Genomic DNA, 15,692 nt, shown 5'->3' with positions numbered 1-15,692 from the left:
AGATTAACACGAGAGAGGAAAGAACAGTGGGGACTATACTACATCTTGTAAATACTATACTATATACCACAGTCACAAATTATAATGTAAGGCAAATGTTTAAACTTTTACAGCCATCTGTTGTTTAAGAAATGCCTCTACCTACCTCATGAGAGTGCTATGAAAATCATTCATCAAGGCTAGTAAATAAAATTTGAGTTTATGAGTGGGGTAAACAAAGATGGAATTTGATATGAGATGCAAGACAATTCCTTCTAGTGGATCAAGGAAAAGATATACTATATCTACCACCATGTTGAGGTCAGGAAGATGAGGAAGAGCCAGCAAAGAAGAACTAAGAAAGGTGTCCCATAAGATGCAGTCTTGGAAGGCAAATGAAGAAAGTGTCGCAGGAATGAGTAGTTATCAATAGTTTACATGTTATTTATAGATTAATTAAGAATTAAGGATGAAGGCACGTACACAAAAGTATTAGGGGGTAATAGAGGCTAGGCCAGAAATGTATTCTCAAATAATTGAAAAAAAATATTCTTTGTATTGTACTTGCAACTTTTCTATATATTTGAGAGTATATAAAAATCAAAAGTTGGGGGTGGGTAAGGATTAATGATGACTCCAGTGTTTTGGGTTTGAGCAATTTAATTCTCTTTCTCTCAGCCCCATCAATACCCATTGAGTCCTAATCCAATACATTGGCAAATAGTATAGACTCTTTCGTTGAAATATATCCAGAATCCAACTGCTTCTCACCACTTCTGTGGTGGTCCCAGCCAGCATCTCTCTCCTGGGTCTTTTTTTTGCCCCCCTCTCTCCCCTCCTGACCAACCTTAATCTGTTTGCTATACTGCAGTCAGTGTGTTCTTTTTAAAAAAGCAAATCAGACCATATGACTCCTATCTCAAAATTCCCCAAAGGTTTCCCATCTCACTCAGGATCAGTGCAGAGCACAGAGAATTTCCTGTTCATCACTCTACACACAGCCTAATTCAGGGCTTGGCATATGGAGTAAACTAAAAAAAAATTAAAAAGAGCAATTAATTTGCATATCATAACTTTTAAATATCCTCTTATTTCTAAATATATAGTTTATTTCCAGTAATTTATTTTTATAGAAAATGTTTTTAACATATGTGTGCCTGTAATTCTTTTTTAGCTTCTTTTAAATTGGTTTTATTTAGGAAAAATTTCCTGGAGTGAAATTATTCGGTTTCAGGATATGGACATCCTTATAGCTATGATTTATTGCTTTCCAAAGGGCCGTACCAACTGTTTTCTTTTCCTGTGGTTCTAGTTTTTTTTCTCTCAAGTTCACCTTTCACGCAGCTACCACTGAGTCCACACAGCTACCATTGAGTTCCACTGAAACTGCCTGGGCCACTGTTTTGGTTTGTTGAAACTGCCAGAATGCAAAATACCAGAAATGGAATGACTCTTAAAAAGGGAATTTATTAACTTACAAGTTTACAGTTTGAAGACCTTAAAAATGTCCAAACTATGGCATGCAGATAAAGATACCTTGACTCAAGAAAGGGCTGGGTGACATTGGGGATTCTCTGTCACCTGGGAAGGCATGTGGCAGTGTCTGCTAGCTTTCTCTTCTGGCTTTCCATTTCAAAATGGCTTCCCTGGGGACCTTTTCCTCCTGTACCCCCAAATATCTCTCTCTGTATGTCAGCTCTCAAGCTTTTTCCAAACTGGTTCCCTCTTAAAAGACTCCAGTAAGCAACCCCACCTTGAATGGGTAAAGACACATCTCCATGGAAACCACCTAATCTAAAATGCCCCACCCACAATTGGGTGGGTCACATCTGCATGGAAATAATCAAAAAGATCTCCACCCAACAATATTGAATGAGAATTAAAGAACATGGCTTTTTTGGGGTACACAGCAGTTTCAAACTGGGACAGTTACTTCCTGCTTTAACACCATTTGATGGCTACCCATTGACCTCCATGATCTGACTCTTTCCAATCTCTCTGGCCTCATCTTTTGCCATCCACGGTTGTCCATTCATATCCCAACATTGCTGAAATATCTGACTTCCCCACACTCATCAAGCTTTTTTTTTTTTTTTGCCTTTATGACTTAGCTCATGTAATCCCCTCTGCTCAAAGTACCTTTTGGTCTCGCTTCTTCTAGCCGTGGTTGGTACCTACTCCTTCAGAAAGATTCTCTGATTTTCATAAATTGGGATTCCAACCCCTGTAAAGTTCTCTGGGATTCCACAGTGCTCTGTGCATTCCCCTCCCATTGTATTTGCCCCATTATATTGGAATTATCTTCTTTGTGTTTTTCTCCTCCACTGCCCTGGAGCCCCTTGTTGTAATCTCTTGCCTTAGCCTGCTGCTATTTGCTAAACCTTCAATAGACATTAAATGAGAGAATTCACTGTGCCACCTGCAGTCTATGTGCATCACCCATTTCATACAATAGCTCCAGCATTGGGTACTCAAGTGTTCTTGTTTGTTTGTGTTGGAGGGGGCAATTTGCTAAAAGCTTTTTTAAAATAACTCCTGTTTGCTTTAATTTGAATTCAGTGATCACCAGAAAAGTTTAACTTTTTTCCAGGGCTTGTGACTATTCCTTTTTTAATAAAATAAGCACAAATTACCATTTTGGAAGGATGAACAAATCCTCCTCTGAAAACAGACAACATGCAAATAAAGCATTAAAAATTTTAGATAATGATCCTTTAAATACATTATAAATAATATGCAAATGATAATGCTGATATAATAGTATAATGTCGTATGAATCGTATTCACATTTTCATGCAGAGTAATGCAGCTTTCTTTTGCTTTTTCACTTTATGAAGTTATTCACTAAAAGGTGACGTGAAAAATTGGCTTAGAATTGACCCTACAACTGGCGAGATCTTCAGTGCGGCTCCACTGGACAGGGAAGCTGAAAATCTGTATCGGGTCCAAGTGGTGGCTACTGAAATAGGTGAGAAAAAACAAAAGTACCATGGATTACCAGGGGCCATATAAATAGAAATGGGAGGAAGGGTAGACAGGAAACCTCATTAGGCTAAAATGCCAAAAAATCACTACTTTAAAGTGGAAGGATGAGAAGGATGCAAAAGTGAAGGGAAGTCCTCATGCCTTCTTGGTTTTATTAATGATGACAGCAACCTGTGCCCCTGAGAGGGGCTTTTGGAGGGGAACAGCCCTATCTGGAAGCTGGCTAGGATTCTAGGATGCTGCTCACTCTTGTAGTTTCCTGTAGAGGCTACAGCTTCTTCTAGGAAGGTTCCTGTGTCCTGAGCTAAATTACTCCTGTTTCTCTCAAAATGGTTGTGACATTTCTCCTGGAAGTCAGAAAAAACACCGCCTTCTGACCCCTAGACCATTATTTGCTCCTTCAGTCTTCAATTGCACCTCCTCAGGTCTCATCATTTTTGAAAGAGAAAATGTTTTAATGCAGTGTCCTTGAACTTTGATGTGTGTCAGAATTACCTGAGGGGCTTGTTAAATTTATTGATATGAGGAATCCACCCTGGAGATTGTGATTCATTAGGTCTTGGGTGGGCCTGGGTACCTGTGTTTTGGTGGAGTGGAGTGAAATTTTGGGAAGAATATTGTATTAGATAAGCCAAGGAAAGATGCTTGAGCCATTCCTGTATAATCCCTGCATCCCATTTAATTCAGGTGTGGTGATATAGATCGCCTACTGGTTCCAAACATGGAATCCCAGGGAATGTTTAACATTAAAATAAAAATAATGTCACGGAGATAGTATTCTTACCAGTGATAAAACTGGAAATTAAAACATTGAGTTTCTTTGCATTTTATGGAATTATGTCAAATTAGAGTAGACATTCTGTTGATCTTATACTGATAAGAGGCTCTAATGAGCTAGTAAATACGTGCTTGGCTTACAAAAAAAAAGGAAAAGTGAATGAATTATTACTAAATAAATAAAGTTTTAAACAAAAATGAAATTTTCAAAATGTAAGGCCTAGGATTAGGAGTTGGAATGGGGAACAGAAAAGGGAATCATAGAAACAGACCCTGTATGCGAAAAGATTAAGAAACAACAAAAGTTTGCAGTCAAGTTAAACCAAAGAGGGCAGAAATGCAGAACTCTCTGCTAAATTTGGAACTGCTGTGTGCGAGCCAGTGGGCCTTGCCGAGGAGGCAGCCTTGTCTCCCTCACGTACTTCAAGTCAAGCACATTCCACTTTCGTGTTGTATACATCTAACTCTTGATTTAAAAGCGCCCAATTAATCAGCAGGGAGCTTCTGGCAGAGACTTTGCATCGTGCACTCCCCTACAGCACACTGAGGGGATCCACACTTCACTTTGGGTGCATGTGTAAGGGCTGCTCACGTTTTAGAAATTCCATGAATCAAAACCGGGGTCCGGAACCCTGCGCCACTTACAGTTGGAATAGCACAAATCGATGACATGACAACAAGAACACGGTGGTGTTTTCCTTCCATTAGTTTAGTCAGAGATGTAGAAGACAGTTGAAGAGAAAAGTGAGAAAGCGGGGTTTACCCGAATAGAAAGATGTCAGAATTTGTAGAAACAATATCTGTGGTTGATGTCAGGGAGAAAATGATGCCAGCTGAAGTCTGCCTTTCACTCACCACCGTGTTCTCAGAATTTAGTGTATTTACTTCTCACACAGCACCTTGAGGCAAGTACTGTGAATGGCCATATTTTAAAGGTGAGGAAACTGAGGCACTGGGAAGTTAAGCAACTTGCCCAAGATCACACAGCTTCCTCCCTTCAGGCTCCACAATCTTAGTTCATCACTACAGCATAATAAATACCGTTTGCATAGCTCTTGATTGTTTTCTAGGAACATTCCCCTACATGTTGGACCCTCACAAAACCAGGTAGTAGAAGAAATGAGGCTTTAAAACTTGACCAACATGTCTAAAGCAGTGTTGAGGAGCCATTGAGGGTGTGGGCCCTAGTTATCTCCTGGATTGGAAGTCTCTCTACCACTTACTAGCTGTGTGTCCTTGGGCAAGTCACACAACTTCTCTGAACCTCAATCTTCTCAGCTGTAAATGGTACATCAGAGTTGTTTTGAAGTAATGCATGTAAAATATTAGCACAGCATTTGGCACAGAGATCTTAGTTATTATTATTATCATTAAGGCTTTTTAGCCAGTAAGAAAACTAATTTTCTTGATTCCAAAAGCATATTTTCTTTCTAAACTCCCTCAGGAAATGTAACAGCTTGAAATAAATATATATATATTTTTAAAGAAAGGGAAATATCCTTTCTGATCAAGAGGAAAACGAGAGAGCTGATCCCATGTTTCAGTCATTCAATTCCTTAGGTGGATCCTCCTTGAGCTCCGTGGCAGAGGCCCACCTGACCCTCCTGGATGTGAATGACAACCCCCCACGGCTAGCCAAGGAGTACACAGGCTTGTTCTTCTGCCATCCTCCCCAAGCACCTGGGAGTCTTCTATTCGAAGCCACTGATGACGATCAGCATTCATTTCGGGGTCCACAGTTTACATTTTCCCTTGGCGACGAAAGATTCCAAAACGACTGGGAAGTTTCCAAAATCAATGGTGAGCTGTGAAAAGTGCATGGAGAGAAACACTGATGGATGATGAAATGAGGTTTCAGATGCTTTGGTGGGCTCACTCAGAGCTCCCTTCTGTGCTCCAGGTAGAAAGTTGATGCTGTTGGATAATTGCACCGGGAAGTTCTCCAGAAGGGAGAATGCCCAGGGTTTTGCAGGGAAGAAAGATTGTTACCAAACCCTCCCCCTCAGTGCAAATGACAGTTGGACAGTCTGAATTGGATTTGCAAAATTTTCAATGACAGCTGGGAAACAGATTTCATGATGATTTTTAAATAGCTTTATTGAAATACAATTGGCATTGTAGTAACCATACATATTTAAAATGTATAATTTTTATAAGATTTGCTATGTGTATATACTGCTGAAGATGTCACCACAATTATGATAAGGAGCATTTACATCATCTCCAAAATTTTTTCATGTCCTCATATAATCCCTCCATCCCCCCCATCATCTCCTGTCCCAAGGCAACCACTAACTCCTTTCTGTATTGTAAATCAGTTTGCACATTCAAGAATTTTAGCTAAATGAAATAATATAGTGTGTATTCTTTTCTTGCTTAGCTTCTTCCTCTTAGCACAATTATTTTGAGATTTATCTAGGTTGCTACATGTATCAATAAACTCCTTTTATTAAAAAAAACTTTTTATTTTGAAATATTTAAAAACTTACTGGACAGTTATAAAAATAAATCCCATACAGAGAACTCCAACATATCCCTCCCCACCTGCCCAGAGACCCAGATCAATCCATTTTAACATTTTGCTACATTTGCTGTAGCATCGCTTCTTTTTTCTCTCTCTCTTTCTCCCTCCCCAATCCATTTTATGAAAACTTGAGTGTAGGTTTTATATGCATCATGCTCCTTGAACACTTCATGCTGCCATGTACACTTCCAGAGGATAAGAAGATTCACTCATGTAACCACCTTAAGTATAGTTATCAAGTTCAAGAAATTTAACATTGACATAAAGCTTACAGTCTATATTCCAATTTTTTTATATGCCCCGTTCATGTCCCTTTGAAACTTTTCTCTTCCCTTGCTAGATCCCATCCAGGATAAGGCAGTGCATGTAATTGTCATTGTCTCTTTAGCTGCTCTTTCTTCTTTTTTTAATTGTGTGAACATAAATCCAATATAAGTACCCATCTCAACTACTCCCAAGCATACCAGCTCACAATACTGTAGTACCTTCCATTACAAAAACTTTCCCATCTCCTCAAACAAAAGCCCTACACTCATTATGCATTAACTCCCCATTTCCTGTGCTCCCAGCCCCGGCATCCTTACTCTAATTTCTGGCCATGAGCTTGCATAATCTCCGATATTTTCTTTGTAGTTACCATGCATATATTGTGCTCTTGATGGTGTCCCACAGGTTCCTCAGGCTCTGTTCCTCTTTCTTCTTTCTTCCTTCTTTTTGCTCCTCACACTGATTTCAATTGTCCTATCTTCAAGTGCTCTCATTCTTTCTTCTGCCAACTCCACTCTGCCGTTGAACCCTTCTAGGGAATTTTTAATTTCTTTTACTATGGTGTTCGGCTCTGTTTAGTTTCTTTTTCATGATTTATTTTTCTCTGTTGATGCTTTCTTTGTATTCATCTGGTTTTCCATAATTTCCTTTAGTTCTTTGTCCACATTTTCTTTTAGCTTTTTGAGTATATTTAGGGCCATTTTGAAAGTTTTTGGTATGTCCTAGGTCCGATCCTCCTCGTCAATAGTTTCTAATCCTTAAATCTCCTGTGCCTGGGCCATTACTTCCTACTTCTTTTTATGTTTTGGAATCTTTTATTGAAATCTAGACATTTCGATATTTTAATATATCACTGGAATTTAGACTCTGAGGTGTCTGTTCTTTAAGCTTGTATCCAGCTAGTGTTATGACAGAGCTTTCCTTAAATGCCAGAAGCTAACAAAAAGAAAAGAAAAAAGAAAACACATTTCCCAGGCTTTGCAAATTGACCTATGAAGTGCACTACTTCAAACAATGAATCTAAGACTAACTTTTCCAAACTACCAAGACAAAACACTTTTATATAATCTACCAAATGCTCCCTGAATTAAGAAGCTTTCATCTCTGGCTGGTGGGAACAGGAACTATTCCTGAACTTTTGTGAGTACCAAGCATTGTTCTATCTAATTCTTTTAAGTGGTTCTTTCCAGGACTTTAGATAATTCCCTCATATACATACGCTGATCTGTACTCAGCTGAAGATTTACGGGGGACCCATTACAGAGCTCCATGGCTCAATCTCTATGTGGATTTCTCTTCTCTCTGGGGCTCTGCTCTGCAGACTTTAGCTGCCTTGACCTCTCCTTATTACAGCTCTATCTCTTCAAATCAGGAAAATGACTGAGCCCTGCCTGAATTCCCCCTTTTTTGTACCGAGATCTGGATATTCTCTCTAGGCAGTAGGCAAAAACAATTGTAGGGCTTACCTCATTTGTTTATATTCTCTGGGGATCACTGTCCTTCATTGTCTTATGTACAATGTCTTTAAAACCATGGTTTCATTTATTTTATCTGTTCTTTTAGTTGTTTCATGGAGGATGGTAAATCTGATCCCTGTTACTTAAGCTTGTCTAGGAGTGGAAGTTTGAGCCATAATTATTTTTTAGCATGAAAATATCTCCCCAAATCATAGAAAATTTCTGTGTACATATATAAATAAGGGAGGCTGTAAGAAAAGTGAGTTTCAGTAAGCCCAAGATGGGCTTTAGAAATTTGAACTTGTGTTATTTTACACTTTTTAACATTTTCTCTAAAAGTAAGAAAGAAGGAAAGTTCCCTGAAAATCAGGTAAAATATCATGCATCCCCTTGTTTCAGGACTTGAAGTAGCTTTGAGACTTACAGATATTATGACTTACCAAATGTTACATAGTTAATGAATGGCAGATCTGAAACTCAGGATCATGCCTACAGATATCTGTCCCAGGTACTGTCTAGTCACCAAGGTATAAATTTAATGTCCTATTGAAATACTAGTGGTCAGTGGAAGGGAGGGTAAGGATATGACATGTATGAGGTTTTTCTTTTTTCTTTCTTTTGCTGGAGAGATGCAAATGCTCAAAAAAAAAATGATCATGGTGATGAATACACAACTGTGTGATGATATTGTGAGCCATTGATTGTAACCATGACAAGAATGTCTGTATGTCAAGAATGTCTGTATGTTTGTTCGTTGTTTATAGTAAAAGTATTTTTTTTAATTTTAATATCCTATGTCTACAAACAAATCATAAATTGAGAACTTAAGGGATTCTTTAGGCCTTTTTTTTTCTTACATTAAGGTACATGTACAGTAATGATATTTTGGATGCTCTAACTTCCAAGTCAATCTTAGAATATGATGCCAAAATGAATTCTATTTCTGGTGTTGCAAGGGTCTGAAGTCGTATTTTCATGCCATTCATTTTCTTCCTGTCCTGACAGGTACTCATGCAAGACTCTCCACCAAGCACACGGGCTTTGAAGAGAAAGTTTATAACATCACTATCCTCATCAGTGATGGGGGTCGGCCACCCTTGGAAGGGTCTGTCTATTTACCAGGTCAGTATTTAGCTCCAGGGAATTTAGGATAATGTCTGTCACCGTGGGTGGTTTGAGGGAATTCTTGTCTTTGATGTGGGATTCTCCAATTTTTCACTTGAAAAATTGTCCTACCAAATGCTGTTATGCTTTCCAGTTACTTTCTGCAAATGTGTGGAAGGACGCTGTTTCCGGCCAGCAGGTCACCAGCCTGGGATGCCCACAGTGGGCATGGCTGTTGGAATACTCTTGGGTACTTTATCAGTCATTGGTGAGTATTTGAATCTCAAAGTCAAAAATTCCTGTCTTGACTGAGAAGCATGCACTCACCATGGGGCCTCTCTTCCATGGGCTGATCTAGAAGCTACTCAAATGGTAACCTAGGCAATAGTCAAGGAGAGAAGTCAACAGTAAACCATATCTAACCTCCTTGCTTAGGAGATAATGCTTTAGTATCCATCATCTCCTTATGGGTGAGTTTGGAAAATATAACATAAGAGGTTTTAAAGCACAAATTATTTCATGCCTAGTTAGCAAGCTTTTGAGATGGAGTATGAAATCCAGTAACCATGCCCCTGCTCTGTGCCAACGTGGCCATACAGTGATGGCCTAGTTTGCTATTGTTGGAAAAAGGAGATGTTAGCCTTCCAGTGGAGAGGCTAACATGCCTGAAATGTTGCAGAGCTTTTCTTTTTATATTTTCACTTTTATTACCCTAGAATAATGCCATTATATCACAGCCCTGATTCTACTTTGGGCCCTGGCTTATCTCACTTTTGGTGAAGAACTGTGTCTGTGATAGTAATTACCCTCTTTCAATTGTTGTCTTCACCACAAGCTAAAGATCAGAAGTAGACAGTCATCAGTTCATGTGCGCCCAGTTGAAGGGTTTAGGAATAAACGGGGAACTAGAAGTGTTTACACAGATTCATGTCCTCTCTCTTTTAAAAGAAGGTCTGGGATTATTCTAAAAGTTCTTAATTGTTCTCTCTGTCCTGTCTTTTCTCCTACAATCTACCTCGTAACTACCTTTGTCATTTTGGACTCTAATTCACGGGTCTAAAGAAAGAGATCTCATTTCTCATTTCCTTTTAGGCTTTAGTCTGAACTCCGCATTATGACACGACAGGACCTTTATGCCATGGCCCCTCCCATCCTAACCTGTGCGTGGTGACCATCATTTCCCCCTAGGAACTACCTTTCATACTAATTGGGCTGATCGTTTGACATCTTACTCACTACCAAGCTCCCTCTACCTTTATATTTAAAAAAAAAAAAAAAAACCCATTAGCCTTTCTACCTTGAATTTTTGAGTTTATGCCCCAAATAGCATTTTTCTAACACAACCATTTAATCCCATAAAATTACCATAAATTAAGGATTGGAAGAGTTGGGACTATAGAGGGAAGTAGTAGATCTTACAGTTGCACATCCTCATTCTTTTTAAAATAGGGTTAGGAGGATTATGAGAATCTTAAGGGGTGTCTGAGCATCCAGTCTTTCCTGCCAAGATTCTTCCTATAAACTTAACAGCTCCCTTCTTCTTATTGCTGCCATGTACAATTAACTTTGTAAGAGTTCAGAGATAGGAAAAACCCAAAAATGAGTAGTTGACTCCAGGTCCCTCAAAACATTGGCTGAAGTCATGAGGAAGACACCAGTGAAAATGTGACACTTGGTGTGCACCCAGAGAAAGTAGGCTTTAAGTAAGTGAACAGGTCAGAGAACAGTTTTGTGGTTGTTCTGATTTGACTTTTACTTCTAGGGAAGGGGAAGAGGCACGCGAATCAATATTTATTGAGTGATTGCAAAATTCAGGAACTCTGCCAAATACCTGTCTGTTTCTCTTGTTTAGTCCTCAGAGTAGTGCAGGACATTATCAAGGATTTATTAGCTTGAGATAGACACCTGGTGGCAGCCACTGGGTTAGGGATGATTTGGAGCTTGATATATACTTACTGACTACAGGAAAACTAACTTGTCCAAAAAAGCCAATGTCTAGAGGTCCTTATTCACCAGGACAACGAAACTCTCTTGAACCACAAACAAAAATGAAAGTATATGAGTCACTTTTTCCCACCACGATACTCTTTTATAAATTAATGTGACAGTACATTGTAACATTCCATCTATTTGACCATGGGTTTTCTCTTTTAGGTATAACTTTAGCAGTTGTGTTTATTCGTATAAAGAAGAATAAAGGCAAAGCTAATGTTGAGAATGCTCAGGCATCTGAAGTCCATCCTCTGAGAAACTGAATTTGAAAAGAATGTTGAGTTTATGTACCAAGCGGCATTTCAATTACACAACCATTTAATCCCATAGTTTTACTTTCTGTCCAACATGTGTATTCTATGTTTTATGGATGCTCCCTCTTGCCCTCTAATATTTTACTAAGATATTACATGTGCTATAGACATTAGAAATATTTTCCATTTTCCCATGACACATTTCCCCTCTGCAAAAGCATTAACTACTTAGCCCAGAACAAAATATGTGTGCTTTTTTTACCATTAGGGAAAGATAGGTAATTAAATATTCTGTACATTTTTTTCTTCATTGAGAATATTTGTTTGTCAATTATCTACCATAGAACTTCCTGGATTTCATTTATGCTTTTCCCAGTTCCATCCTGTGCCTCTCTCATCCATTTCTCCCTTGGTATTTCATTGATTTTAAACATTTGTCAGAAGAAAAGAACAAGGTGAGTCCTCAGGGAAAAAAATAAAATAGCAGCCTTGTCCCTTGGTTTGAGCAAAAACTCTTCTATGTTGTTAACTGCCTTCCTTAACCCAATGTGATTGATTATGTTGCTCTTCAGTTGAGTTTTTTTTTTTTTTTTTAACTTGGATATGGCACAGACCCACAGAAGGTATTCAAACTCAGCTGCTATGTTTCCTCAAAAGCCCAGTTCATAAACCCTGGTGCAGGAAATAAACAGCTGACCAGGTTTACTCACTACCTACCAGGCTTACAAGCTGTGCATGTCAAGAAGGTTTGGTTACTGAATATTTAATATGTGGAGAAAAATAAGGAAGCATGAAAGAAGAAATGATAAAATACAGAATAAAGGCTGGTTGTGGTTGTTTTTGTTTCTCTGATCTCTTTGGCTCTAATTCCTGGCTATTTTTATTTGTTGAGGGAAGGACTGGATAATGACAGTTACCTATTATTTATCAAAATTGCATCCTTTGTAAATTAGCCAAAGAAGAGGAGTCTAAATGAAATAAAAATTCATCACTGACATGACTATGGATTGAGGAGTTCAAAGTAGAAACACTAAGGATTTTCAAATTTTTAATAAAAGAAACTTGGAGATTTGGAAGCATTTCTAAGCCTACAGCTATTGTCTAGCTCCTAATTTGAACCTTGGAAGCATTCAATACAATCTCTCGATTTTCAACCATGAGAAAAAATTCACACCTGAAAAGGTACTCCTATAGTGACTGTTGAAGCATGTCATGAGGGTTTGTGATTTCTATAAATAATCTTCTTTATGGGATTCTAAAATATGTTTTAAGGGCAAATAGTCAAACAAAAGAAAGTACCAAAACTTTAGTTTCAAGAACCTGTCTTGTTTTCTTGTATAATATTATATTGTGCTTTGGACTAGTCTACTTGTTTAGTTTGCTAAAGCTGATGAAATAGAATATACCAGAAATGGGTTGGCTTTTATAATGGGGATTTATTAGCTAATAAGTTTACAGTTCTGAGGCCATGAAAATGTTCAAATCAAACCATCAACAGTGTGATACCTTCTCTGCAAAGACCAGCTACCAGCGAGCCTCAACTCCTCTGTCACATGACCAGGCACGTGACGATGTCTGCGGTCTCTCCCAGGATTCATTGCTTCCAGCTTCTAGCTTTCGTGGCTTCCTCGCTGAGCTTGTTTGTGTGTCCTTGTCTCTCAGCTGCTCTGGTTTTTCTCTTTTAGTTTCTTTGTGTGCTTTTCTGCATTCCGTTCCTTTAGCATCTCTCTTTTTCCTGTGTCTTTTATTCTCTTAAAAAGGACCCCAGTAAGAGGATTAAGACCCATCCTGAATGAGGTGGTCACATCTTAACTTAAGATCCTATTCACCAAAAGATCCTACTTAAAATGGGTCCACACCCACAGGAATGGATTAACTGTAAGATCATGATCTTTTTGTAGGATGCATACAATTGCAAACCATCACAATGTCTTTTGACATGGGGCTTGCTGGAAACCTCCTAATGGGTAAAGCTCTCTCCCGTCTTACCTCACATTAGATGACAAACAATAAAAATAAATAAACAGGAACATACCCCAAAAAGTAAGAAGTGTAGTTACATACCAAATACTGGCATTTATAATTACCCCAAAGGTTATCTTTATGGCAGGTCTCTATTTCTTTATGCTGCTTTGAACCACAACTATTGTCCTTTCCTTTCAGTCTGAAGAACTCCTTTTAGCATTGCTTGTAGCACCAGTCTAGTGGCAATGAACTCCCTCAGCTTTTGTTTATCTGAGAATGTCTTAATCTCTCCCTCATTTTTGAAAGACAGTCTTGCCAGATATAAAATTCTGGGTTGGTAGTTGTTTGCCTTCAGCACTTCAAATATTTCAACCCACTGAACTCTTGAGTCTTTGGTTTCTGATGAGAAATCGGCACTCAATCTAGTTGGGGCTCCCTTGTGTGTAATGCGTTGCTTTTCTTTTGCAGTCTTCAGGGCTCCCACCTTGTCCTTTGTATTTGAGAGTGCAATCAGTATATGATGGGATATATTGTGCTCCATGTTTATCCTGTTTGATATTCTCTGAGCTTCTTGGATGTGCATATTCATGTCTTTAAGTCTGGGAAGTTCTCTATTATTTCTTTGACTCTTCCTGCCCTTTTCTCTCTTTCTTCTCCTTCTAGGACTCTGATAATGCATATATTGGTATGCTTGATGGTGTCCCATGGTTGTCTTAGGCTATTTTTGCTTTTAATATTTCTTCTTTCTTTCTGCTCCTCAGCCTGAGTCATTTTAAATGTTTTGTCTCTAGGGTCACTGATTCTTTCTTCTGCCAGCTACAATCTGCTGTTGAAACCTTTCTGGGCATTTTTCATTTCAGTTATTGTGGTCTTGAACCACAGTCGTTCTTTTTTGGTTCCTTTTTAAAATTTCTGTATCTTTACTTAGATTCTCATGTTGTTTGTTCTAGTTTGCTAGCTGCCAGAATCCAATATACCAGTAACCAAATGGCTTTTTAAAAGGGGAATTTAATAAGTTGCTAGTTTACAGTTCTAAGGCCAAGAAAATGTCCCAATTAAAACAAATCTATAGAAATGTCCAATCAAAGGTATCCAGGGAAAGATACCGTGGTTCAAGGAGGCCGATGAAGTTCAGGGTTTCTCTCTCAAGTGAGAAGGCACATGGTGAACACAGTCACAGTTTCTCTTGGCTGGAAGGGTACATGGCCAACATGGCATCATCTGCTAGCTTTCTCTCCTGGCTTCTTGCTTCATAAAGCTCACTGGGAGGCATTATCCTTCTTCAACAGAGCTGGTGGACTCTCTGTTTCTGAAGACTATGTTATTCTTCTCTGCTCTCTCTGAATCTCTCTCATTCTCCAAAATGTTTCCTCTTTCATAAGATTCCAGTAAACTAATCAAGACCCGCCCAAATGGGTGGAGACATGTCTAATCCAGTTTAACAACCACTCTTGATTGAGTCACATCTCCAGGGAGATGATCTAATTACAGTTTTAAATATACAGTACTGAATAAGGATTAGAAGAAATGGCTGCCTTTACAAAATAGGGTTAGGATTAAAACATGGCACCTAATGATTTAGGGTGCATAAATCATTTCAAACTAGAACATTGTTCATTCATTGCTTGCCTGATATCCTTTAGTTCTTTCTCTGTATTTCCTTCATCTCTTTGAACATTTTTAAGATCATTTTTTAAAAGGCATTTTTTAATGTGTCTGCATTCTCATCTTCTTTATTGATGTTTTCTATATTTTTATCCTCTTCTTTTGCATGGGCCATCATTTCCTACTTCTTTGTTTATCCTGTACTCTTTTGTTGCATGCTGTACATTTTAAGATTTTAAAATGTTAACTCTGAGATTTACTCCCTGTGATGTCTATTTCTTGGTTTTGTAACTAGCTGGTGATAAGAGAGATGGTCTTGAGCTTCAGCCTTCCTGACAGGAAGGTCTTCCCGAGGAGAATGCAGTGCATGGGGTTTTCCTGGTCTTTCTGAGCCTAACTTGTCCTGAACTTCTGCTTTTTAGTTGTTTTGGAGTTACCCTACTTATAGGAGTTTGGTTGTCCCCTCTGTTTCCCAGGAGACAGACCTTTCTTTCCCAGGTATTTGATACCAGACTGTCCACCCCATACTTTTTATACTCCTTTTATTGTCTCACACTGGTTTTGCCTGGGGCGGGGGGTGGGGGCAAATTCTGGGAGGAGAATCATCCCTGAGAGGACTTCCCCAAGTCAGTCTTTCCCACCCAAAACAGGGACAGGAACAAGGAAGAGGCACAGACTGGCTCCAAAGTGCCCTGTGGAGGGGATCAGGAAGGGTGCCAAAAGTTTCTCAGAAGGCTTCCCAAAGCTGAGCTTTCCTGGCCTGCCCAGCAAATGCAGTCCTTC

The 15,692-nt window shown here is 38.8% G+C and overlaps 1 protein-coding gene across 3 annotated transcripts in view; it reads left to right on the top strand.

The window, feature by feature from the left end:
- Positions 1-15,315, top strand: part of CDH17 (cadherin 17) — a 66,228-nt gene extending 50,913 nt beyond the window's left edge. For 2 of the 3 annotated variants that reach the window (XM_077167212.1, XM_077167213.1), the window contains 5 exons: positions 2,817-2,947; positions 5,302-5,541; positions 8,995-9,111; positions 9,248-9,361; positions 11,248-15,310. In XM_077167212.1, coding sequence (XP_077023327.1) covers positions 2,817-2,947; positions 5,302-5,541; positions 8,995-9,111; positions 9,248-9,361; positions 11,248-11,348 — 703 coding nt within the window. In that variant the 3' untranslated portion in view covers positions 11,349-15,310. Of the gene's footprint in view, positions 1-2,816; positions 2,948-5,301; positions 5,542-8,994; positions 9,112-9,247; positions 9,362-11,247 lie in introns of all 3 variants that reach the window. The other variant, XM_077167214.1, reaches the window with a different exon arrangement.
- Positions 15,316-15,692: the final 377 nt, after the last annotated feature.

This window comes from Tamandua tetradactyla, chromosome 6 (genome assembly GCF_023851605.1).
Source record: "Tamandua tetradactyla isolate mTamTet1 chromosome 6, mTamTet1.pri, whole genome shotgun sequence".
Classification (NCBI taxonomy): Eukaryota; Metazoa; Chordata; class Mammalia; order Pilosa; family Myrmecophagidae; genus Tamandua; species Tamandua tetradactyla.
Note: the sequence above shows the minus strand (reverse complement) of the source record. Positions and strands in the feature narration are given on the sequence as shown.